General features: G+C 38.3%; 4 protein-coding genes and 2 non-coding genes across 6 annotated transcripts; 3 read left to right on the top strand and 3 right to left on the bottom strand.

Annotated features, from left to right (window-relative positions):
* Positions 1-8,198: 8,198 nt before the first annotated feature.
* Positions 8,199-10,441, top strand: LOC108843643 (probable protein phosphatase 2C 68). Its single transcript, XM_018616874.2, has 3 exons — positions 8,199-8,704; positions 9,411-9,793; positions 9,872-10,441. Exons 1-3 carry the CDS (start codon positions 8,392-8,394, stop codon positions 10,352-10,354), a joined length of 1,179 nt encoding a protein of 392 aa, XP_018472376.2. The 5' UTR covers positions 8,199-8,391; the 3' UTR covers positions 10,355-10,441.
* Positions 10,442-10,514: 73 nt separating this feature from the next.
* LOC108843642 (protein trichome birefringence-like) lies at positions 10,515-13,022 on the bottom strand. Its single transcript, XM_018616873.2, has 5 exons — positions 12,296-13,022; positions 11,725-11,917; positions 11,452-11,645; positions 11,208-11,366; positions 10,515-11,016 (listed from the first exon to the last, which is right to left on the bottom strand). Exons 1-5 carry the CDS (start codon positions 12,940-12,942, stop codon positions 10,680-10,682), a joined length of 1,530 nt encoding a protein of 509 aa, XP_018472375.1. The 5' UTR covers positions 12,943-13,022; the 3' UTR covers positions 10,515-10,679.
* A 5,085-nt stretch (positions 13,023-18,107) lies between these two features.
* On the bottom strand, positions 18,108-19,628 carry LOC108838888 (uncharacterized). The gene has a single exon (XM_018611756.1). The coding sequence runs from the start codon at positions 19,626-19,628 to the stop codon at positions 18,108-18,110; it is 1,521 nt and encodes a 506-aa protein (XP_018467258.1).
* A 400-nt stretch (positions 19,629-20,028) lies between these two features.
* Positions 20,029-20,110, top strand: TRNAS-GCU (transfer RNA serine (anticodon GCU)). Its single transcript has one exon. It is a non-coding gene; the product is annotated as a tRNA-Ser (tRNA).
* Positions 20,111-20,616: 506 nt separating this feature from the next.
* On the top strand, positions 20,617-20,698 carry TRNAS-GCU (transfer RNA serine (anticodon GCU)). Its single transcript has one exon. It is a non-coding gene; the product is annotated as a tRNA-Ser (tRNA).
* Positions 20,699-21,066: 368 nt separating this feature from the next.
* Positions 21,067-24,239, bottom strand: LOC108841490 (gamma-tubulin complex component 3). The gene is made up of 2 exons (XM_018614250.2): positions 21,810-24,239; positions 21,067-21,738 (listed from the first exon to the last, which is right to left on the bottom strand). Exons 1-2 carry the CDS (start codon positions 24,089-24,091, stop codon positions 21,468-21,470), a joined length of 2,553 nt encoding a protein of 850 aa, XP_018469752.2. The 5' UTR covers positions 24,092-24,239; the 3' UTR covers positions 21,067-21,467.
* Between the last annotated feature and the right edge of the window lie 484 nt (positions 24,240-24,723).

Genomic DNA, 24,723 nt, shown 5'->3' with positions numbered 1-24,723 from the left:
ATAATGTATAAATGATAGAGGAAAGTTTTTGTTTGGTAAGTTAGTGAGTTATTATTTTTTGATGTATACTGTAGGGCTGGGCAACCGGGATACCATTCAGGAGTCGGTTTTATTTTAATCGGGTTCGGGTTTTCATGGTTACTGAAAACCAGCTCCGTTCGGATAATTTAAAACTTCGGTCCCGGGTGCTCTTCGGTTCGGATCGGGGTTGGTAAATTATTTTGATATTGGTATAATCCAAAATACTATCGGGTTTAGGTTTCAAACGGATTTTCGGTTCTTGAGTATATCGTTTATACTAAATGTAACCAATACAAATCTAAATAAATCGTAACTTACAATACAAGTAAGTAAGTAAAAGCATCAATTTTGTCACTGACCAAAGAAAACAACTATAAAACGACACCAATTTAAAACGAAAGCCAAACATCTTTGTTGATATAAACAAAACAAAACAAATGAGAGAATTCAAAGAAAGTTAAAGTCAAAACCAAAACCAAATGAGAAATATATTATTTAATGAAATCAAAAACCAAAAACTTAAATAAAACTTCAAACTTCAATTGCAAGCACCATCTTCAACCTTCGACCACAAACTTTTCAAACTTCAATCTTCAAGACATAAGTAAAATCAGTTTTTTTAAAAAAAAAATTATTTTATTTGTATAAATTTGTAACCAAAACATAAGTAAGATTGATTTAAAAATAAAAAAAATGAACATCAACCTTGATCATTCAAAATCAAACGAAAAAGTAAACATATCTATCGATAGAAATAAAACCAAATCAATGAAAACATAAAACGAAAACCAGTTTCTCATGAAATGAAAAGCATTGTTCAATGAACACAAAACCAAAATATAAAAAATTCAACTTCAACCGCAATCTTCAACCATAAACTTCCATGTTATAAAACCACCAATCTTTATGTAATAGATAATAATTTAGATGTTTCATATATCTAAGTGTATTTTGGATACATATCAGGAATTGAAATCATGTTTGGTACAAGATTTTTTTGGGGTTTTGAAAGTTTCGGATTCTATCGGATATCCATTTAAATTCGGGTTCGGTTAATTTGCCCAGCCCTAGTATACTAGATGCAATTTCCATTTTTATTTTTATTTTTGGACAAAATAAGTTTATTAAACTTCATTACGATTCCGTTAAGCTCCAATCCCGTGTAATCTTTTAAATCTCAGTTTGATTATCCAATTTACAAATTGTATCTAAATTTAAATAAATAAGATAAATAGATAAGCAAATCTAATATTTGAAACATAGGAAGCGGGGTTGTAGATTTTCTTTTCATGGCAGTGTTGACATGGAGTGGCGGACGTACCAACGGGGTCACGTGCCCCTACTAAATTTTGATTTCCTTTAAGCATTTGTGTTAGAACTACCTCAATCTTTATAAAAGTGTCCCAGACTAGCTCAAACATTATCTTAGTGCTTCTAACTAATACCTGTCCTAGATCCGTCTATGAGGATCCTAGTCCTAGGGATTTGTTCTATAAGTTTCATGTGGTCTAAGATTCGCCATCCACCTTTATTATACCCGTTTAAGTCTATAGTAAAGTAACAAGTTTCTTTTCTAACTGAAGAGTAATGTTGTTTATACTTAGTGGTTTACACCAAACTGTCTATGAATAAACCAAATGCTGGTGAGTTTTGTCATTTAATCAGCGCAAATTGTGTAGTCACCATTCATAAATTTAACTAGCAATCCTCTCAGAGAAACCATTTCAAAGCCACACATGCCAAAACACAAGAATGTATCTTAGACTGTAACATAGGGAGGTAAGATCTTTCAAAGCACACATGCGCTCTCTTTCTCTTCGCTTCAAGTTTGCTCATGCCCCCCTGCCCACCACCAAAAAAAAGCAATCCTCTCAGAGAAATCATTTCAAACCCAAGAGAAATATGGAAACTACTTCAATATTTGAATAGGAAACCCAAGAGAAATATAGAAATCATTTCCTAACAAGAGAAATATGGAAACTGCCCCCCTGTTCTTATTCAAGTTTTCCACATGAATTTGAATAGGAAACTACTTCAAATAAGAGATGTCGTGTCATCATATTTCCTTGAACAGCTATAAGTTACATCTCTCAGCCTCCAATTTCAACATCGTTTGCTTCATTCCCTTCGGTACTGAGACATGGATACTCACAAGAAAGGACACAATGACGCTGGCTCATCATCCAACTCTAATGTTGTATCCATGGAGGTCTAACAAAGGTTAGCTCTTTCGTTCACCCCCCTCAATAGCTTATCCTATTGCTTGTCCTTGTCATGTTCATTGGTTCGGTCAATCCATTAGAATGAGTGTTTTAAAAATTGGTGTAGACGGTGCTGAGGATAACAAATGGGATTTAAACAAAACGATTTTCTAAAAAATTGGTTTAGGCGTTCAAAAAAATAGGTCTATACATTCGCCCAAACAATCCTATAGAGCATCTAACTATAACGATTTCTTTTTATTGAACTAGTTATAGCGATTTCTTGAAACCCATCTCATTTGTTAACACTCAACAGTGCTGGACTTGCTTGATTGATATTGATCTATGATCGATGTCAACTCAAGGCATTGAGTCCAGTTTCATCTATCTTATTAAAACAGAAACATTCTGTTGGACCTAACATTTATTTTGTAAGTTTTTAAATTAAATACACCTTTATACTTTATAGTTAAACATACATTAAGTCACTAATATTCCTTTCTTTATATTACTATCCATGTTTCCAAACAATATACTTATTTCTTTATACTACTATCAATGTTTCCAAACAATATATTTTTTATACTACTATCAATGTTTCCAAATAATACAATAATTAATCTTAGTTATTTTATATCTATCATTTTCTCTTTAAAATTTTGTAGAAACGTCATAATTTCATGAATTGCAAAATAGTGAACTTTAAAATTTCGATTATAAGATTACAAATTATGAAACTATTACAATTTAAATCCAATTAGATTACATATCGGTCATCCATCAGTTCAATCGGTTAGTCTCGGATTTTAGTGATTTTTTAATATGAATATTTTAAAAACATAAATTGAATTGTCAGATCTCCGGATTAACCGGTATAATCACAATCGGGTTGAATTTAAAAATACTGATTTAAATGCAAAAATATTTTAAATACACACTCTTTAAAAATAACCAAAATATTTGTTAAATTATTAGTAAAATTTTTCATCGTAAAATATTCCGCGCTTCAAAAGCGCGGGTCAAAATCTAGTTAGTCATTAAACCTTGAAAAGCTTTGGTCCCAGCCATCATATAATATATCAAATGCATTAAAAGCAGACGGTACACTGGAGCTATTCCTAGATGAGATATTATTGAAGCTTTAGAATACTTATAACTATAAGTAAAAAAACATGTAATGTTTGTAACAGAGATGGAATCAATTTCAACTAGTTTAAGAAGCAAACCAAAGCCATGCCCATATTTTTTCAGGTTATAAATCATTTCTAATATAAATTCGAAATTAACAATAGTTATGCTAATGAAGTGGATAGTTGTTATACAGGTAAGTCAAATGTAACAAAATGTTATTCCTCCTAAGAAAGTATGTGGAGTATAATTTTTAGAAGTGAACGCCACTGGTGAATAGAATATGCAAAATCAACATAACTTGTCTTTACTTGGAGTTGTTTACTTCTTTTGGGTGATGGTAAGGATTCTATTAACCTTGCATGTGCAACGTAGAACTGTTATTATCGGGTAATGTTCTTTGCGTTATGTTCCTGAGTAACATGTTCCTCGGTGAAAAAGTTGGAATTGTATTTGTTTTATAACTCTATAGTATTATTTCTTCATTTTTACACTAAAGGTTATTGCCTTGTGGAGGTTTGAAGGTAACAACAGTGCAATAGCCTATAAATTCCATTATGCTGATGCGTTATGCTTTGTATTGCAGCACTACGGGATGTCCGTTGGGTGATAACTGTCGCTTCTTGCACTATGTAACTGGAGGGTACAAATCTGCAGCTAAGATGACAAAACTCAAACCACGAATTGCTCAAAATTCCAAACACAAACCTCTAGTAGTGTGGAAAGCTACTCAGGGAGGGAAGATCCAAGAGAAGGCCGTGTTTCAAGCTTTAGTGCTTCTGTTACTGCCAAGATCTTAGTGGATGATTCTGTAACTGGTGCCATAATTTGGAACGGTGGAAACCGTACCAAACAGATATGCCATGAAACAGGGGTTAAACGATCGATAGTAGATCATGAAAGAGACCCAAACTTAAAGAATGTGGAAATTGAAGGAAAATATGATCAGCTCAATGAAGCGAGTGGAATGGGGAGAGGACTTATAAGGTGGTTTGGATCAGACGCTGCTCATCCTGCTCGCAGAAGCCCTTACAAGTCGGAGGTTTGGAGAAATTTGCTGCTGGGAGGTGTAAATATAGGGATAGATGCCATTTTGCGCATGGGGAAGCTAAGCTGCGTATGTCAGAGATTGAATTAGTAGTTTGGTATCTGCCATGAGAGTGAGCTCAAAAGGTTTGATGTTGTTTACCTTTTATTTCTGAATATTTGGTTTGTCTTCCTGAATATTTGGATTGTATTATTTCTTTCATATAATATTAAGAGCAAGGGTGAATCGATGTTAGCACTGATTCGAACATCATTTCTTAATTTGTTGAACATACCATGGGAACATTTAAGAAGATGCAAAATAAACTCTATCTAAGGTTTTTACAAAATTTATTGTTATTAATATATTAAGTTTTGTCAGATTATTGTGTAGTACATCAAATCAATTTATGTTGGGAGACATGAGATCATGAACATCTCCTCATTATTAATCAAAAAAGCATTTTAAAAAATTAACCTTTAAAGAGTAAACTAATTTCAATGTTGTCATTATACATATGTGTCATCCTCACAATCATTCTCGGCCATCATTTACAATTATCCTTGATTTACTAGGGTTATTACATATAATGTCATTGGTACTATTATATTTGTTACATGCTCTTCTTTATATTTATACTAGGGTAAGATGACACATATGCATTGCTTCTATTCGACATGCATAATACGTTAGGAGATTATATTCGACATAAATGTATAGTGAAATTCTCCTCCGCTTAAAAGATGTATACATAACTTATACATTCATTCTTTTATATATTATTTTATATATTATATGTAAGAAATGCATATACGTATACATTTACATTTACATATACATTCTTTTATATATTCTTTTACTTATACATTCTTTTATATATGTATGCAATATGCAGTATGTAATATGTAAAAAAGTGAATATGTATACATTTATTTATACATTCTTTTATATATTCTTTTACTTATATATTCTTTTATATTTCATATTCTTTTTTTCAACATCACGAATATAGGAAACATATAATATTATTGCATGTTTTAGAATATAGGAAGCATATAAAATTATGAACCAAATTTATAGTAATTTGACGGTGATTGTTCTTATTTGGCTCAAAATTATAGAAATTAGTTACCTTCGGTGCGTAACGGTTTAGGAAGAAATACACATGATCAGTTCAAATCTTTGAATCAAATCCACTATACCATCGCCAAACAGTGAGTAAATTTGGGAGATTGATTTGAAAAAATTGATTATTTGTATTATGACAACATATTATTTATAGAAGTAAGTACCCACGTTTCGTAACCATTACTTACCATATAAATTCGTATTATAATTAATTGTACATTAAAATATAAATATTATAATTTTATTATATTATTGATTATAATATTTGACTTTCAAACACTATATTCACGTTTTACTTTGCCGCGTTTTGGTTCAAAATTTAACATAAGAACCGTAAATGATCATAAGTTCATAACCAACATAAAAACAGTCAAATATTATAATCACTATCTATAAAATTCAAAAAATAGTCGTTACATATAGAAAGATTGGTTAGGTAAAGTACACACGAACACATTAATTGTTTCATATTTGGTAAATATTAGCAGATTCAAAACTATTATTATGAACACTTCGAAAACCAAGGCGCAGGTCTTCACATTTAGCAAGGTGATCTCGATATCGACTTTGATATGCTATAAATAACCGGGAAGACACATGAATATATTTATACACAACTGGCATATAGTGTATGTTTTAGAAATTTATATAGACCTTTAATATTATGCTCTTATACATTGTCCACGTTCATATTATGTGCCAATGTTTGACATGCATAAAAACGATTTTTTTTTTATATATTATACTAACATGTATATAATTCTATGTAAAATATTGTATGTAAAATATCAAAAAATCACCGGAGAGGCATAGATGTATACATGACTTATACACTCTTTTTTATATTACACAAACGACATATATAATAGCTTATAAAACATACATCAAACAATGGCATTGTATGTTTAATTTTATTTTCTTATAGTTTTAACTATTAGTAATTGTAACATTTTGGCCATATATTCACAATTTTCCTTCAAATCAGTATTATCTATGTTTTAGAATATATTATCGTATACAAAATTAGGAAAAAAATTTATATAAATTTGACGGTGATTGATATTATTTAGATAAATCAGACACTGGGCGAAGGTAATTAACTAATTTCGAGCCAAATTATGCATATATGGCAGAAACTGAGTTAATGGTCAATCACTGAATAAATTTAGGAGGTTAACACAATTGTTTTCGAAATTATGTCAACATATTATTTCTAAAATCAAAAAATCATGGTCATTCCAATTTTGTAACCATTACTTACCATATAATTTGTATTATTATTAATTGTATTTGACCGTGATATTTATTTCTTTATTAAATCATGAGAAGATGATATACAAAATTATGAACTGGCTGAATTTGTGAGACGTTAAATAATGTTCATTATTGCTGTTTTTATATATTCAAACTATGAAAATGTTTTTGTTTCGTAATATTCATGGTTTCCAAAATTATGTTTTTATGCAATCGCTATTATAGAATTATAATCGTCTATAATTATTGCTAATTAGTATCCTAACTAGAATGTACTTTCCAAAAATATACAATAGAAACCACAATCAATCACGCAATATTTCTAACCACTACGCTGTCATAATAATTATATTGTATGGAACAGTAAGAATGATTTTAGTTCAGTTACGGTTTTCAATTCGGTTCAGTTTGGTAGGATTTAAACAAATAATAATTTGGTTTTCTTTCGGTTTTGATTTTCAAAAAAAATGAAAAATCGACAAGGACCTAAAATAACCAGAAAACCGAACTGAAATTAACCGAAAAACCAAAATATCCGAATTTAACCAAAATATCCGAATTTTAAAGAAAATTATTCCGAAATTAGCTGAAAACCAATTATATCAGTTATTTTCTAGTATAAAATTGAAAACCGAAAATAACCAAAAACTAAACTAAAATTCAGTTTGGTTAATTTTGAAATTAATTTTTCAAAATTTTGGTTAACCGAAAACCAATGGTTAGGTTTGGTTTTGGAAAACCAAAATCGCAGGACTACTACACATTGTAATATTAATGTTGACTATATTTTTATGTAATCATTTTCACCCCGCACAAAGTACAGATCATATCATAGTGTAAAGGATAAAAGGGGCTCACTGAGAACACAAGATTTATATCTAGACTAGTTTCAATTAGAAGTCATCCATATGGATACCCTCTCTAATCCTAAAAAAAAAAATCTAATTTTTTCATAATTTTTTTTAAAAAACCATTTAAGTTATTTTTAGTAATTGATGTTAATAAATTGTATATTTAAGAAACAGTAGTCAATAATATCTGAATTGACTAAATATAATTAGTTTGGTTGATGGTTATTGGAAAATATATAATTAAAATTAAATAGTAATTTAATTGTAAATATTCATTATATGTATAATATGTGTGAATATTCTGAGAGATCTTTCTTTGGAACATTGAAAATAAAAAGTCCTTATCGATAGTACAATTATTTTAGTATTATAAATTGTCATTTCAAAAGTCCAAAAGCAAAATTGACAAAGGACAAATAGATACGACGTGAGATGCTTGGGAATACTTACAAAATTACGTCAACATTTTTGATTTTTTATGCATTCATGGCGTGAAAAATATGAAAATTAAAGTAAGGAAAAAAAAACAATTTAAATTTAAAATATAGACTCTAACTTTAATTAAAACAAATCATATTATTCACACTTTGCTTCAACTACTCTCTCTCTCTCTCTCTCTCACTCTCTCTCCCTCTAAAGACCAAAGAGAAAGTCTTTGCTCGTTTTCCTCTGCAACTTCGATCCACCACATACTTTTCCTATCTTCCCCCAAAACACACCACAGAGATCCCTCCTTCCGTCGTGGCTCTCCGTGAGAGAGGAAGAGGAGGCAAATGAGGGAATGTTCTCCTGGTTGGTAAGGATGGCTCTGTTTTGTTTGCGACCGATGCGTCGGTACGGTCGTATGAACAGAGACGATGATGAAGACGACGTTGGTGATGATCATGAAGGCGACTCACTGCTTTGGTCTAGAGAAGTAGAGAGACATTCTTTCGGTGATTTCTCCATGGCCGTCGTGCAAGCTAACGAGGTCGTTGAAGATCATAGCCAAGTCGAGACGGGGAAAGGAGCTGTCTTTGTGGGAGTTTATGATGGTCATGGTGGTCCTGAAGCTTCTAGATACATCTCTGACCATCTCTTTGCTCATCTCATGAGTTAGCTTCCTCTTTCTCTCCCTTTGGAACTGAATCTTTGCCTTTGATGTGAACAGTGAACTGAATCTTGACTTTTAAACAACTTGCTTGACACCTGTTGATAGCTGTCTAGTGATGATTACAAAACTCTTCTTTTGGCAGATTATCTTTTGACTTTCTCTCTCTCTCTCTCTCTCTCTCTCTTTGTTTGTTTGTTTCTTGATTGGTTTGTTTAGCTTTGTCTGTTGCAACTTGTTTGAACCTAATCACCTGGTCGGTCGGTACGGCGGGTTTGGAAAAGTGGTAACCGTCCCCTGATTTTAAGATCTACTATTTAGATTTATTTGTTTGTATGGTCAAGTGGTATCAGTGTTTAACTCTCAAATAAAGCAACCGGGCTTGTTGTCACCGGTAGATCTCGTGGTTCGAAATCTACTATTTAGATTTATCCGTTTGTATGGTCAAGTGGTATCAGCATTTTAACTCCCAAATAAAGCAACCGGGTTTGTTATCACCGGTAGATCTCCGGGTTCGAAATCTACTATTTAGATTTATCCGTTTGTATGGTCAAGTGGTATCAGCGTTTAACTCCCAAATAAAGCAACCGGGCTTGTCTGTCACCGATAGATCTCCGGGGTTCGGATATCCTGAATTATAATTTTTAAAAAACTTGTTTGAACCTTTTGTCTTGTTACTTTTGTTGATTAACCTTTTTCTCCTTTTATAGGAGCATCGAAAGAACGTGGCGCCATTTCAGAGGAGAGTCTGAGGGCTGCGTTTTCCGCAACCGAGGAAGCGTTTCTCACGCTCGTGAGAAGGACTTGCTCGTTAAAACCCTTGATCGCAGCCGTAGGATCTTGCTGTCTGGTCGGAGTTATCTGGAAAGGGACCTTGCTCATAGCCAACGTTGGTGATTCACGTGCTGTCCTTGGCTCCTCCATGAGTAGTAGTAGTAGTAATAGGTCGAACAAGATCGTAGCCGAGCAGCTGACTAGTGACCACAACGCTGCGTTGGAAGAAGTCAGACAAGAGCTCAAGTCATTGCATCCCGATGATTCGCACATCGTAGTCCTCAAACACGGTGTGTGGCGCATCAAAGGCATCATCCAGGTTTTGCCATCTTTAACATCCTTTAGGTTTGTGTCCTGTCTCATCAAATGATCTTTAATGAATTCAATTTTGGTTCAGGTATCTAGATCCATAGGGGACGCGTACTTGAAACGTCCAGAGTTCTCACTCGATCCTTCGTTTCCGAAGTTCCACCTCACCGAACGGCTACAAAGACCGGTGCTATCAGCGGAGCCATGCGTCTACACGAGAGTCTTGCAGACAAGCGATAAGTTCGTGATATTCGCTTCGGATGGACTGTGGGAACAGATGAGCAACCAGCAAGCTGTGGAGATAGTCAGTAAGCACCCGCGTCCTGGGATAGCGAGGAGGCTGGTGAGGAGAGCGATGAGCATAGCAGCGAAGAAGAGAGAGATGAGGTACGATGATTTGAAGAAAGTGGAGAGGGGAGTGAGGAGATTCTTTCATGATGATATAACGGTGGTTGTGATGTTCATAGACAGTGAGCTTCTTATGGTGGAGAAGGCTACTGTTCCTGAGCTCTCCGTTAAAGGTTTCTCACATACCGTTGGACCTTCTAAGTTTAGTATCTTCTTCTCTTAAAAATAAACTTTAAGTGTTTTTTTTCTTCATCACATTTACTATTTTACTCCCACAGATATTTATTATTATATGCTGAAATTGTAACTTTTATAGAGGAAAAAACCATGTTCTAAATTAGCAAAAAAAAATAAAAAAAAAATCAAACATAGCTAAAAATGTAACTTCTCTTTTATATAAGCTTTCATATAGTAACCGTAGTGACAAAAAAAAACATTTACATTCTGTATAATCATCTTTAAACAAACAAATAAATAGAAAGCAAAGTATATTGAGATCATGAAACAAATGTTGGAGATGGAGAAACCCTTAAGGTATCTCTCGTGTGTTAGCCGATCTGATTGAGTTTAAGGAGCAGCTCAGCATAGAGGATCTCGTTCCAAGAGTCTGGAACTCCTGGGAGGCACCAGTGGCTGCAGTCTTGGTACAGCAACGGTGTTTTCTTTTCTTCGTCTGATAAGCTTTGTTTCCTGTACACTGATGGGTGCCCATCTTTTCTGTAGTCAGTTAATCTGGTGATGTTTAGATACGTGACCGGAGTTGTCATACCCTTTAACACTCCTTCTAGCACTTTCATTTTAGGCGGGTACGGTGTTAGGTATGTCTCGTTCTTGATTGGTTCTGTTTCGCTATCGCATGCTCCTCCTGAGTTCCATTGCCCACCCCTGTAAAACAAATACAATAGTTTAAACATCAAATGAAACATTAGATTCCTATTAGAGACGCTAGTATATGCTAGTGAAGCATTGACCTATGTCTCCAAAAATATTAAGAAAAGTCTACACATATATAAACATTTACTAAATTGTCTATAGCCCCTAAAATCTCAGGACAGGACCGACCCGTTGAGACATACCTGAAATGTGTGGCGGAAAAGCCCCGGAAGAATACAAGGGACTTCTCTGGATTGACATTCTTCTCAACCCATCGACCCCATGTGGTTAAAGCTTTACGGAATGCTTCAAGTACATCAAGTTCATGATACACATTGCTTCCTTCTTGGTAATAATCTTCCCTTTTAAAACCAACAACACCAAAAACATCAGTCTCTACATTACACAACACAAAGAGAGAACAACTGCAGTTATAGATTTTTATACCCTTTAGATGTTTTATCGTGCGTCCACCAGTGTCCAGTATTAAAGACAATTATATCAGCTCCTTTGTATTGCTCGGAGGACTTCCCAATCAAATCAAGACGAAGAGTCTCCTTCTTCGTTCCTGTCTTGTCAACGATCTCACTTTCTTGAACCAAGAATGGTGAAACAAAGAACTCCACCGAGCAGTTATAATCCTATCAAATTAAAACTCATAAACAAGATTTAGAAAAAAAATGAATTGGTGTAAGAGAAATGAGGAGAAGAAGCATGTACCTGGAAGACGAAAGAGTACTCAGCCTCTCCACGAAAATGATGTCTTCCCTTAGCTTCATAGACTTTACCCTCATCTTTCACTGATCCTTTAAGCATACAAACCAGAGATTCCCACATGTTTCTATTTAGAGAATCACCCACGAACGCTAGCCTTCTTCCTCTAAGCATCTCCAGCATGATACCTCCATTTAACCTTCATTTTCATTATAGACATACACATCATATATTAACCATATACTACTTTCGTTCTTTAAGTATAGTGTTTCAAAAAAAAAAAGTATAGTTCTTTTGACCAAAAAAAAAGTATAGTTCTTTCTCATAAATGCAAATGCATTAAATTTTGTCATGAATGTATTGAATTTTTACGTTTATTAATTTCTAATAAATTTAAACCAATGACAGTTCAACAATTCAATTAATTTTCTTGAAATTTATCTTTTTAGTATCAACTAAAATAAAAATTTATTGAAAACAAATAAAAAATCTGTCTTTATGAAACAATTTTATTAAAAAAACTTGTGTCTTAACGGAATAGAATGAATGTAATACTGTATATAATTAAATAACGTACCGTGGTAAACTACACTTCTTAGGTTTCCACTTCAGTTTCTGAAAATCTCTGTCGGGTCTCCCGTTTGAAACACAGTCGAACTGTTCATCGATAAGCTTACACGAACCTGGTTCGTAAAGCGGATACGTATCATCATCTTTAATCCATTCACCGTCGAAGAACTCACAGTCCTTCAGAGTCTCACTCCATTTCTCCATCTCTTGTTTCACCGATGATGAGCTGGAGTTGACCGACACATCAACGGACGGAGCTGCTGTCTGGTTTGGAACATCATCATCGGTGGTGGTTCGTGTCTGATTACTCGAACCTGCAGTAAGCAGAGGTTGTGATGGGTCGGTTCTATTTTTTACGATGGTAGGAGATTCAAAGGTCGCGTTATTAGTAACCAGAGTTCGATTCTCCGGCGGCGCGGGTGCTTGCAAAGTATTGTTTTGGGAAGGAGAAGTGGAGAACCAAGGAGAATATGAGTTTGGAGAAGGAGTGAAGGCGACGCATAGAGTGAACGTGACGAATGTGATTACAAATGCGTAAACAAAAGCTGAAGTTTTTCTGTGTTTCACAGCGGAGAAGAAGCTCTTGATTTCGTCTGTTGTTGTTGTTGTTCCGCCGTGAATCGGCATGTATTTGACTGCGTTGGACGCCATCATATACAGAGAGAACAGTCCACACAGAAAGTTTGGCGGGTGCGAAGTGTTTTTGGTGGAGAGAGAGAAGTTGCAGAGATGTGTCTGAAACTACTATATGAAGAATTCTCCAAAAAAAAAAAAACTATTATATGAAGATGATTATAAGTTTATAACTACTTTTTTTGTCAAAAAACTCTTATATGAAGAACACTTTTTTGAAGAGCACCTTCTTATAAGGAACGAGGGAGGAAAGGGGTTCTTTCAAACGACACCGTTAGTGGAATGGTTTAAAGTGGAAAGTTTTCTGTTTAACACCCCCTTGATTTTTAATGGGTTAATTTACAATGTAACTTTCAAAGTACGTGTCGGTGGTTCGAATTTCAACTTTTTAATAGATAGGGGATTGGTTTTCATATCTTCTATTTGGCTGGCTCACATGTTCAACCCATAGAGAATAGTTGTTCGATTAATGCGAATGGCTAAGGTCCTAATTAAGGAGCTTATAATTACACCGTACACCTGTAGTTATAAGTGTGGAGTAGTATTTCGTACTATTATCTAACGATATAGCTTATAGATTACTGTGTTTACATCTGGTTAAAATGACGATCTATATTCAGTTATCTTAAAATGTATGCTTGTATCTATCCATAGAGTTTTACATACTTGAATCCAAGTAATAAAAGCCACATATCCAGATGATAACTTTGTTCTTCGATTAGCTTTAGTGTAAATTACAGTATGTGGTCCAAAAGCTATGTGGTCTATAAATGGACCTTTACAAGAAAGAAAATATTAGAAGAAAGAAAGATGGAGAAGACAATCATCAAAACTTATAAATACGACTTGACTCTTGATTTGGTAGTTAACCAAAAGTTAGGTTTTTTTTTTAACGCTGTTTGAATTACTTCATAAAACCCCAAAAAGGGAGAGTTTTACAACTAGAAGGGAAGAGTGCATTGTCTCGACTCTTGAAACAGAGGAGAAAAATTAAAAAACAGAGAAAAAAATAGTGTCAGTAGACACCATTAGGAGGAAGGGTTGGACCGAGTACAGTGAAGGAGAAGTCCTTCTTCCAGCTTAAGCTTCATCAGCTAGGCGGCTCTGTAACCACGATGGACCTCCTGTGGCAATAAACGACTGATACCTCCTATCGGCAGTAACACTTTTTGCTAGATCATCAGCAATGGTGTTCCTTTCCAGTCTTACGTGATCAACACTCCAATCACACAATCGAGACAGTTGCCTATTAATACCTTCCAATAGGCCGTGTAGCTCCTTATAGACTGCAGGTTGCATTACAGACTCTCTTGCCAGTGCGTTTGAAGATTCGAAAATGACCTTTTGACGCCGAATAGCAATCATATCTGAGATTGCCCAGTGAAGGCCAACAAGCTCTGCTTCCCTTTCCGAATTTAAGTTGGAGAAGGCTCTTCGGCTATGAAGGATAGGTTTCCCTTGATCGTCTCTTAATATCCAGGCTGCACCACTATTAGAGTTGGGGCCAACCCAGGATGTACCAATATTGCATTTGGCAAAACCCACTGGTGGTCTTAACCATTTGACGCTGCTATCCTGAGGTAAGCGAGGACTCCTGTGTTGCTCATTATCGGGCTGGTTAGTCTCGAACCATAGACTTGCATCCTCCATAGCTTTTGAAAGAACTGAGACCGAAGAGAACTGGGTTTTCTCAAACAGAAGAGCGTTTCTAGATTTCCAAAGGTGCCAAAGGATCCAAGGAAAGGCTGCTGAGCTCCTGTTCTCCGGTTCTTTCTTAGTCTGAGACAGTAAGTGATAGATATTGAGGAATACCGACTGATGAGAGAAACCAGCACTTGGCAATTTGATGTTTGACCTCGACCAAATATCTCTAGCCATAGGACACGTGAAAAGCAAATGGCAAATCGTCTCAGTACTTCCATTACAGGTTCTGCATCTATTTTCCACCTGCACTCCTCTGCTTCTCAATCTTTCCATTACCGCCAGAGCTCCGGCTAAGGCTTTCCACAAGAAATGTTTGATTTTTGGAGGAGCCTTGAGTTTCCATAGATCACGCCACAAACTTTTCTCCAGCGGAGGGAGAGTTGGAGATACCGTACCATCTTCTTCAGGGAGTGAATCAAGGAACTTGTAGCCACTCCTTGACGAATAGCAACCGTCTTTAGTAAAGCCCCATTTGTACCCATCTTCACGAGAGATGGAGGGCTTGAGTCTAAATATGATCTCTGCATCATGGTCTGTGAAGGCCTGGCTGACTAGAGTTCTATCCCAAACAGAGGAGTTAGGAATGAGTAGGTCCGAAATCTTCAAAGTAAGATCAACAATACTATCAGGTCTGTAATTGGGGGTCCTTGGTATCGGGTCAATAATCCAGTTCACAGCCCATACATTTGACTTCTCACCATTGCCGATATCTCGAACCAGGCCTTGTTTCAGGAGGTCTCTACCATGCAGGATGCTTCTCCAAGCATAGGAGGGACGAGAGCCAAGCCCACCGTCCAAGAAATCACAGTTTCCATAATATCGACTCTTTAAAACCCTTGCAACCAACGAGTCAGGAGTATTCATGATTCTCCAAGCTTGCTTACCCAGAAGTGATTGGTTAAACTTGGTTATATCATGAAAACCTAAACCCCCTTCCCTCTTCTTCTTGCACATTTTCTTCCATGCAACCCATGAGATTTTCCTCTTCCCATTACCTCCTCCCCACCAGAACTCAGACATTGCGCTTGTGATCTTGGCGCAAACATCTTTGGGAAGTTTGAAAATTGACATTGCATACACAGGAAGGGCCATAGCTATTGATTTAAGCAAAATCTCCTTGCCTCCTTGTGATAGAGACTTCGCAAACCAACCATGGAGTCTAGACTGGATCTTCTCGCGTATGAAACTAAGTAGTTCACGTTTTGAGCCTTTGAAACATTCAGGAAGCCCCAGGTAAGTGCCTTCTCCTCCTTCACGTGTGATCCCCAGAGTTCTCTTCACATCGTCTTTAGCACACTCCTGAATTTGAGCGCCAAAGATGATGGATGATTTTTGAAAATTAATCATTTGACCAGATGCTTCACCATAGGCTTTCAAGCATACCATGAGCTCTGTGCTCTCTTCGGTATTTGCCTTACACATCAGAAGGCTATCATCGGCAAACAAGAGATGATGAACTCTAGGACCATCAGCCGATAAGCCTATACCAGTCAGACGCCTCTGTTCTTCTGAGTTGTTCAGCTTGCTTACCAGGGCCTCGGCACAAAGAATAAACAGAAACGGAGACAGTGGATCACCTTGCCTGATGCCTCTTTCCGGTTTTATAAAACCATGAGATCTGCCATTAAGTAACACTGTATAAGAGACAGTAGAGATACACGACATGATCCATCGAATCCAAGTATGCGCAAACCCCATTCTCTCCATTAGCTCTTCCACAAAGCACCACTCAACTCTGTCGTATGCTTTCGACATGTCTGTTTTCACAGCCATATAATCTCTAGCCACAGGTGAGTTAGTTCTTAGGCCGTGGACAAGCTCGTGAGCAATGATTATGTTATCAGAGATGAGACGTCCTTGCACAAAAGCTCCTTGCGTATCGGATATTATCTCTGGGAGAATGCCTTTCAGTCTGTCACAAAGAATCTTAGAAATGATTTTATATTGGACAGAACAGAGACTGATAGGCCTCATATCACTCATCAAACTAGGAGAAGGCACTTTAGGAAGAAGGCTTAGTTGGGTATGGTTCCAGCCGGGAGGGAGAATGGAGGAGCTAAAGAAGCTCAGTATCTCTGAAATGACCTGTTGCCCAACAATATGCCAGTATTTTTGATAGAAAGTACCAGTCAGACCGTCCTCTCCGGGTGCACTATTTCCACGCACAGCAAAGGCAGCTTTACGTATCTCCTCTGCAGTTACATCTTGACACAACGCTTCATTCATGGCTGGAGTGACTCGTTCTGCAAACCCAGTGAAAAGACTCTGCAGATCATGTGGGTTCGAACTCATGAAGAGGTCCCGATAGAACTCCACAGCTATATGTCCTTTGGCCCCTTCAGAATAGTGTTCAACGCCATGATCGTCTTTTAGCATCAAAACACGATTCTTTGCTTTCCTCCCTTTCACACAATTATGGAAGTAAGAAGTGTTTCTATCCCCTTCTCTAAGCCATTGTTCTCTACACTTCTGCCGCCAAAAGACTTCTTCTTCCTTATAGGCAATCCCAAGCTCCAATTTCACCTTCCGCAAATAGTTGAGATCAGGTTTGAACTTACCTATCTCCTTCTCTAGCTCCACTTGCAAGCGTTGGATGTTAAGCTTCGCATTGCTATAGGATGATTTCTTCCACTTAGCAAGTTCTTTCCTGCAGTTTTCAAGGCGCTCCATGATAGTAACTCGTCTTCCTGACAATTCCTTGCACCAACCTTTCTTAACTGCATCTTCCACACCTTCCTTTCCAACCATTCTCTTATCAAATATAAACCTCCCACGACCCTGTCCATCTCCTTCTAACGCAAAACCAATCATCAGGGGACGATGATCGGAACCGTACATAGCCATATATTCAACATGTGATCGTGGGAAGAGTCGGTACCATTCATCGTTACCAAAGCAACGATCAAGTCTGCACTGCACCCAAACCTTGTCTCTAGCGCCAGCCCATGAGAGGGGATTCCCTGAGCTTCTCATATCACTGATTTTGCAGTTCTCAACCATGTTCCTAAAGTCCCAGAAAGTTGAGTCACTGCGCACAGAACCTCCCACCTTCTCATCATTACAAAGTAACTCGTTAAAGTCACCACACAGCATCCATGGCTCATCTCTAGCCATACCGATATCACTCAAACGTTCCCAAACAACTTGTCTCCTTTCTTTCACAGGATCACCATAGACACACGTCAAGTAGAATACCAAAGAACCCATCGTAACCTGAAGATCCACGATCCTCTTATCTTGTTGTAACACGTCCACTTTGTAACACTGCTTCCACATCACTGCTAAACCACCACTTAAACCAATTGGCTCCACAGTGATCAAACCATCATAACCTAGTTCACGTTGTAAGTCACCCATATACTTGTTTTTTTGTTTAGTCTCAGACAGAAAAATAAAATCGGGAAAAGAGGTTCTGCGAATTTCCCGTAACCTCTGAACTGTCTCAGTGCTTCCTGCACCTTGACAGTTCCAACTCAAAACGCTCATTGGGATGGCAGCGGCTTCAAACCGGAAGCCACCGAACATGGGGTTGGTTTTGGAGATTTAGACGAATGCTCTCCTACATTCAAAACTGCCTTCCTCTTAGTGATAATATCACCGCTTTGCCTTTCTTCCTCAGCTACTGCTAAAGCTTCCTCACACTCTTTAGCTTTCTGAGCTCTGACTGCCAGACGTTTCCAACGCTGAGGACGCTTCCTGTTGCTCTTCACAGCACTCTTAGTCCCGGAAGATTGAGCCTCAAAAGAGGTACCAATACTAAAACCCGTAGGACTAAAGAGTGATGAAGAGGAGGCGCCTTCTAGTTCAGAAGGTGAACTCATTGTTTTGCCGTGATCACCAAGCTGACGCTCTCCAATGGAACTAGGAGCTTCCGTCATTATGGATTGTCTTTTAGCACGCCTCTGGGGTTCCTCAAAGGTAAAGACGTGACCCTTTCCTTTAGATAAGTCGTGAGTAATCTTAGGGGGGATCACATCAGGACCTTGGTCGATCGACAACTGCACACGAGCAATCCTTGCAAGGCGTTCTGTTTCATCACTATGAGAAACGTACAACAATGCAGCTTTCCGTTCCTCACTAGGCAGCTCCGGGAATAGAGGTTCGAAACCAGGAGGGACCGAGGGTCCTGGAGCATGAGCTTTCACGCCAGACGACGACTGTGGTTTCTCAGAGCTTTGAGGGATGCTCTGTTTTCTGTTACGGTTATGGAGCAAAGGACAATCTGGCCGTTCATGCGTTAATCGATAACAGTGGTGGCAACGCTTCCTCAGTTTTTCATACTCGAACTCAATAACAACTGATCCACCACGGGGGAGATTCAAGACTTTGGAAGGCAGCGCTGGTCTTTGAATGTCAAGCCTGATGTGAGCACGTATGAAGGCTTCCTTTTGAGACATCTTAGGGTCGTATGCAATCTCAATCACATGTCCAATTTTGCTGGCAAGAAAGTCCATCGTATCAATATTGTAGTGATTCACCGGGATATGATAGATACGGACCCACACGTCCACAGAAGCCAGGAAATTGGCTGGAGGGGAAGGAACCCAACGATCTAGCAGCATTGTCCAGTTCTTGTAAGACCATGGACGATCATTAAGTACTGTGATCATAGCTTCTTCTCGTTGGAATATGAACTGAAACTTCTCAGCAAAGAGTGCGATACCACGAACTCTGCCATAAACTCTCCAGACACGCGGCATATCTTCGATCATCTCAGACATAGGTTGGCGAGGTGGGTTAAGGAGCCTTCCTAGTAGGCTCAAGGAGTTACCATCGAAGACGTTGAAGCACGGATCGTCTGGTAGATCAATGGGATCATCATCACGCAGCGACATAGCTTGAATAGCTGAATGGAGATTATCAGCCATATGTGATCTCGTTGAGGCCACGCAGAGGAGGAGGCGACGCAAACACGGAGGCTGAGTCGGTAAGAGATCAATGTTTAGACCTTGTGCAATCCCATTGATTGAGAAATATTCAGAGATCTGTTTAAGGGAATTCATATTTCTTGGAGACAAAGGCGGGAAGAAAATAGGAAAGTTGCCACAAAACCCCAGCTAACAAAGCTAGGATAGGAAACTGAGATCACTAACGCTCTGAAAATTAGAGGATTCGGTTATTGAAAAGGAAATTGCACTTAATTAGAATCGGGAGAAATAAATGAGCCCAAAAAATCAGCAAGACCAGGCCCAACGGCAGTAACCAAAAAAGGAAACCCAAAACTACCGGAAAAGATTTCCGGCTGAGAGCCCAAAAAAAACCAAATCGTCGAAAAAGAAAAAAAAAAATCGTCGCTTTGGCCGAGTGGTTAAGGCGTTAGAAGGTTCGTTAAGTTGGAAAGAGCTTGGAGGGATATGGTAATTCATCTAATGTATTATTAATTTCTTTTGTTCAAACAAAATCGTCGCTTTGGCCGAGTGGTTAAGGCGTGTGCCTGCTAAGTACATGGGGTTTCCCCGCGAGAGTTCGAATCTCTCAGGCGACGTTTATTTCTTTTTTTGGTAAGCCTCCAGATTGTTGTCTGATTGTCTCACTTGCCAAATAACTGATAAACCGTAACATGTGATTCTTCTTTTAACTTTCGAGATAGAAACTCTTGTTTTTTTTTTTGGGGTCAACAAAATCTTGTTTATCTGTTTCACTAACAGTAACAGAGATCAATGGGAATGAGAAGTTCATGCCTTATGTGGCTCTTGAAGAAGGTATGCGTCAACCAAGTGACAAACAAGATCAACGACCCTCCTACACTTTCATGAGAAGAGAGCCTTGCGTAGTTTCAAACCGCAGTGACCGTTTATAGGGCCACAATGCAGAGTGCTTGTGAGCCATTCACAGGAAGGAAAATACAATATATTATCAAACACATGTTAAGGCGTGTGGTCAATCACATGTCCAAAAGTTAGGTTAGAAGGTTCGTTAAGTTGGAAAGAGCTTGGAGGGATATGGTAATTCATCTAATGTATTATTAATTTCTTTTGTTCAAACAAAATCGTCGCTTTGGCCGAGTGGTTAAGGCGTGTGCCTGCTAAGTACATGGGGTTTCCCCGCGAGAGTTCGAATCTCTCAGGCGACGTTTATTTCTTTTTTTGGTAAGCCTCCAGATTGTTGTCTGATTGTCTCACTTGCCAAATAACTGATAAACCGTAACATGTGATTCTTCTTTTAACTTTCGAGATAGAAACTCTTGTTTTTTTTTTTGGGGTCAACAAAATCTTGTTTATCTGTTTCACTAACAGTAACAGAGATCAATGGGAATGAGAAGTTCATGCCTTATGTGGCTCTTGAAGAAGGTATGCGTCAACCAAGTGACAAACAAGATCAACGACCCTCCTACACTTTCATGAGAAGAGAGCCTTGCGTAGTTTCAAACCGCAGTGACCGTTTATAGGGCCACAATGCAGAGTGCTTGTGAGCCATTCACAGGAAGGAAAATACAATATATTATCAAACATCTAGTTCATTATTATATCAATAAACCAAGTCATGAAGCAAATCATACACAAATCAGCGACAGCTCTCAAATAGAGCTTACAGAAAACCACATGGAGAAAAAAGAACAATTAAAACTAAAAGAAGCTGCAGATTTTCAAACTGATGGGCACAAACTCAAACCTTCCCCAGTTTACCAACACAAAGAATATGTTTCCCCAATTCCAAAAGCCATTGAAACAACAATCTATGGGGCAGTCTCATAAATAAGAAACAGATTCTTCCACGCACCTAGATTCAAGCAAAAAAAATAACCTCTGCAAGCCCATGCTGCATGCAGTCAACGGTTAGTCAGAGCAGAGCATGTCTTCTTCTCTTGCTATTGTGGAATATGCTGCTTTTCAACTAAACTTTCAACTTTCTTTTCCTTTGGAATGCAACCGGCTGTAGAACTCAGTGAAGTCAAGCCGGAAGAAGAGGAATTTGAGATCTACAGATTGTTGGAGTGGCAAAAGAGACAGGAACGCGTCTAGTGAGGTTGTGTACTCCTTTGCTATACTGTCCATGTCTTGACTCATGCTTTGAAGAAACTCTCCAGCACGCTGTGTTATGGCCTTTCTGCCCTCATTGATCCATGAACTCGACTCTTGCGTTTTGTTTCTCTCTCGTCCCGGTTCTTTAGTTCTGCAGTGCAAAAGGGGTTTAACTATTAACTTTTTTAATGAATTATAAATAGATTTAAAGATGAAAGTCACCTTATCTGGAGCTCGTAAATTCCTTCATACAAACGATCTGCATGACTCCTGAACCTTAATATAAGCTCAAAAAGGACAAAAAGCGATTTGCGGATGGTCTGAGACTGTTCACCCAGGAGAGATTTTCCAACGATGAAGTTGAGGTACTTCTCATGTGCCGCCAAAAGATCATCGAGGTCTTTAGCAGCTTCCATCTCTTTGGAGAAATTACACCACGACACCTCCAACACCTCGAACATGATGTAATACTGAAAGTTGGTAACGAAATGGTTCATTTCATTCCACAGAACCTGGCACCTCCTCAGGGCTGAGAGCAGTTGCAGCTTCACTGAAGCTTGGAGCTTGGCGAATGAATTGGAAGTGATGCAATTTGGTTTCATAGTCTTCCAAATTCCGATAAGAGCGTGCTCTACCCTTTTCAACTTCCAGAGAAAATTGAACACTCTCAAGTATTTCGACAGAACAGACTCAGTAAACACAGTATCTAACGGAGCCCTGGCCTCGTATTCCAATGAGAATACATCCCAGCCTCTGTCTCCACTGCCATGAGGCATCATCTTCACCTTAAGTCTGTCTAGCATGTCACGGTCATCATACTGCGCATTAGATGCCCTAATCGCAGCTTCGAGAAACCCAGCTAGCTCAAACGAACTAATATTATTGGCTGGCTCAGAAAGTTTGGGCCCTACAATATCCATCAAGTACTGCACAAAGTCACCTTGACCAAGCAGTAGATAACGCTTAATCGCTAGACAATGCTCCTTAAACTTATACCTCGTATACAAAACATCCAACAGATGCTTGTCGATTCTCTTTGCTGCCTCGGCAACAAGATGCTCAAGCGCATCAGTCTCACCATACCCGAGCCCTCCTCGCCTCGTCGTCGTCCCAGAGGCAGCCGCCGCTTCCGAAGCCGCACCAGCCCAACCATGATCATCACAGCAAACACGAAGAAAGTTTATAGATTTCCCAGTTCTCAGAATCCTCTGAGCCAGACTCGGCGAGATAAAAGAAGGAAGCATCCCGTGGTGAAGCTTATACCCTTCCCTCCAAAGCAAATCGACTTTAACCGGCTGACCCACAACAAAGAACTCACCAAAAGTATCTTCCAGCTCCCCTTCAAGAACCCAACTCCTCACCATCTCGAACAACGGAGAACACACACACCTCAGCAAACTCATCATAAACTCATGAACAAGCGGGTCACCATGCTGCGCGTGCAGATGAATCGCCCCAGCCATCGCCCCGCCTCTCAGCACCTTACACTTATCAACCAAAACCGCCATCAGCCTCATCTTCACCATCGGCTCCGCGAACCACACAGACAACCTCCTCAGAGAAAGGTAACAACTCGAGGTAGCAGATTCAGACACCAAAGGGATAGGATTCATCCCCTGAGCTTCAAGCACCGCCAACAACTTATAGTAATCAGACAACTCATCCTGCAACGCCGCGCAAAACGCTTGCCCCACGGTTCCAACATGCTCACCTGGGAACCTATCCATACTCTCGGATACAAAAGACTTTACTTTCTTAAACAACCAGCCTAGCTCAGAGAGCATACGAACCATAGTCCTAGTACCACGTGGCACCTTAACATAATCCACAACCGCGTAACCGTCAATCTCACTATTAAACTTCACATACTTCCCATCGATACCTTGACAAGCATACAACACATCCCTCACTAAAACCTCCTCGGTAACTTCACTCTCTTCTTTAATTAAACTCGCGTACTCTCTAAACGCAACGTCCCTCAGATTCTCAGGATCTTTACTAACTAACAAAACACCATTATTACTCTTCTTATTACGACCTAACGACGAGGAGGAGGAGGAAACCGGTTCGTCTCCGAGGTTTAGATTGGGCAACAGGAGCGACGAATCGAGTCCGGTGACGGCCGATTGGCGATCCTCGGAGACGATCCTGAGGAGGTAGAGGAGGGACCACTTGTTGTTGACGCTCCCCGGGCCCGTCTTGGAGGAGAACTTGGCGTAGAGATCGGCGAAGGCGAGGGCGTCGGAGGATCTGCCGTGTGTGGCGAGGCGGCGTTTGAGGGACTCGGCGATGGCGGAGGCGTCGGGGGAGACGGAGGGGGTGAGGCGGCTGCGGAGGATGCGGTGGGCGTAGCGGAGGGTTTTGAGGAAGGAGGGGGAGGTTGGATCGGGGGTTGGGGTTTGGGGGTTTTGGGAGAGGAGGCGGAGGACGAGCTCGTGGACTAGATCTGCTGCTTTCTGCTGGTCGTCTTCTTCTTCCATTACTCTTTCTTCTCCCTTTTTCATTTTTTTTTCCGTCTCTCGTCTTCTTCCGAAAAATTGAATTTTTGATTTTTTTTTTTCCGGTTTGCAGAGTGAAGTGGTGAGAGGCGCCGCGAGAGATGGGCTCTCTCTCTCTCTCTCTCTTTTGGACTTTCCTCGGCGGGCAATTGAAATTATTTGCAATCCAAAAATGTTGGGGGAAATATATATGTGATTTTATATGTTAACAATAATATAAAAAAAATATTTTAGAAAAAAGTATATTTTAGAAAAAATAGTTTAATTAAGAATTAGCTGTTGCATAGAATTAAAATTATATTCCCTCCATTTTAAATAGTTTAATTAATAAATATTTTTTTTTACATTTTTTCAACAAAAACATCATTAATTGTTTACCTAACTATAATCAAACCAATAATAAAATAGAATATATATTATAATTGGTCAAATAACATTAATTGTCAATAAATTTTACATCAAAAACTGAGAACGTCATATAATTTGGAATAAAGATTTTCTAAGACAAAAGGAGTATATTAGATCATTATCAACTTGTCATTGTTTAGTATAAATAAATAAATATGGTAAGAATTATTTTTTCCTTATTATTACGATGAAAAGGGAAAAAAATATTTCCCTTTTATTTCATAAAATTT

Source organism: Raphanus sativus, chromosome 2, assembly GCF_000801105.2.
Source record: "Raphanus sativus cultivar WK10039 chromosome 2, ASM80110v3, whole genome shotgun sequence".
In the NCBI taxonomy this organism is placed as follows: domain Eukaryota; kingdom Viridiplantae; phylum Streptophyta; class Magnoliopsida; order Brassicales; family Brassicaceae; genus Raphanus; species Raphanus sativus.
This window is presented reverse-complemented; position numbering and strand designations above follow the sequence as displayed.

Excerpts from the sequence above, each read along its gene's own strand:
- LOC108843642 (XM_018616873.2), bottom strand. The coding sequence starts at position 12,942 with ATGATGGCGTCCAACGCAGTCAAATACATGCCGATTCACGGCGGAACA. Across the intron at positions 11,918-12,295 it reads AAGAAGTGTAGTTTACCACG|GTTAAATGGAGGTATCATGC; the intron begins GTACGTTATTTA and ends ATGAAAATGAAG. Across the intron at positions 11,646-11,724 it reads AGTACTCTTTCGTCTTCCAG|GATTATAACTGCTCGGTGGA; the intron begins GTACATGCTTCT and ends TTAATTTGATAG.
- LOC108838888 (XM_018611756.1), bottom strand. The coding sequence starts at position 19,628 with ATGAATTCCCTTAAACAGATCTCTGAATATTTCTCAATCAATGGGATT.
- LOC108841490 (XM_018614250.2), bottom strand. The coding sequence starts at position 24,091 with ATGAAAAAGGGAGAAGAAAGAGTAATGGAAGAAGAAGACGACCAGCAG. Across the intron at positions 21,739-21,809 it reads ATTTACGAGCTCCAGATAAG|AACTAAAGAACCGGGACGAG; the intron begins GTGACTTTCATC and ends TTTGCACTGCAG.
- LOC108843643 (XM_018616874.2), top strand. The coding sequence starts at position 8,392 with ATGTTCTCCTGGTTGGTAAGGATGGCTCTGTTTTGTTTGCGACCGATG. Across the intron at positions 8,705-9,410 it reads TCTCTTTGCTCATCTCATGA|GAGCATCGAAAGAACGTGGC; the intron begins GTTAGCTTCCTC and ends CTCCTTTTATAG. Across the intron at positions 9,794-9,871 it reads GCATCAAAGGCATCATCCAG|GTATCTAGATCCATAGGGGA; the intron begins GTTTTGCCATCT and ends ATTTTGGTTCAG.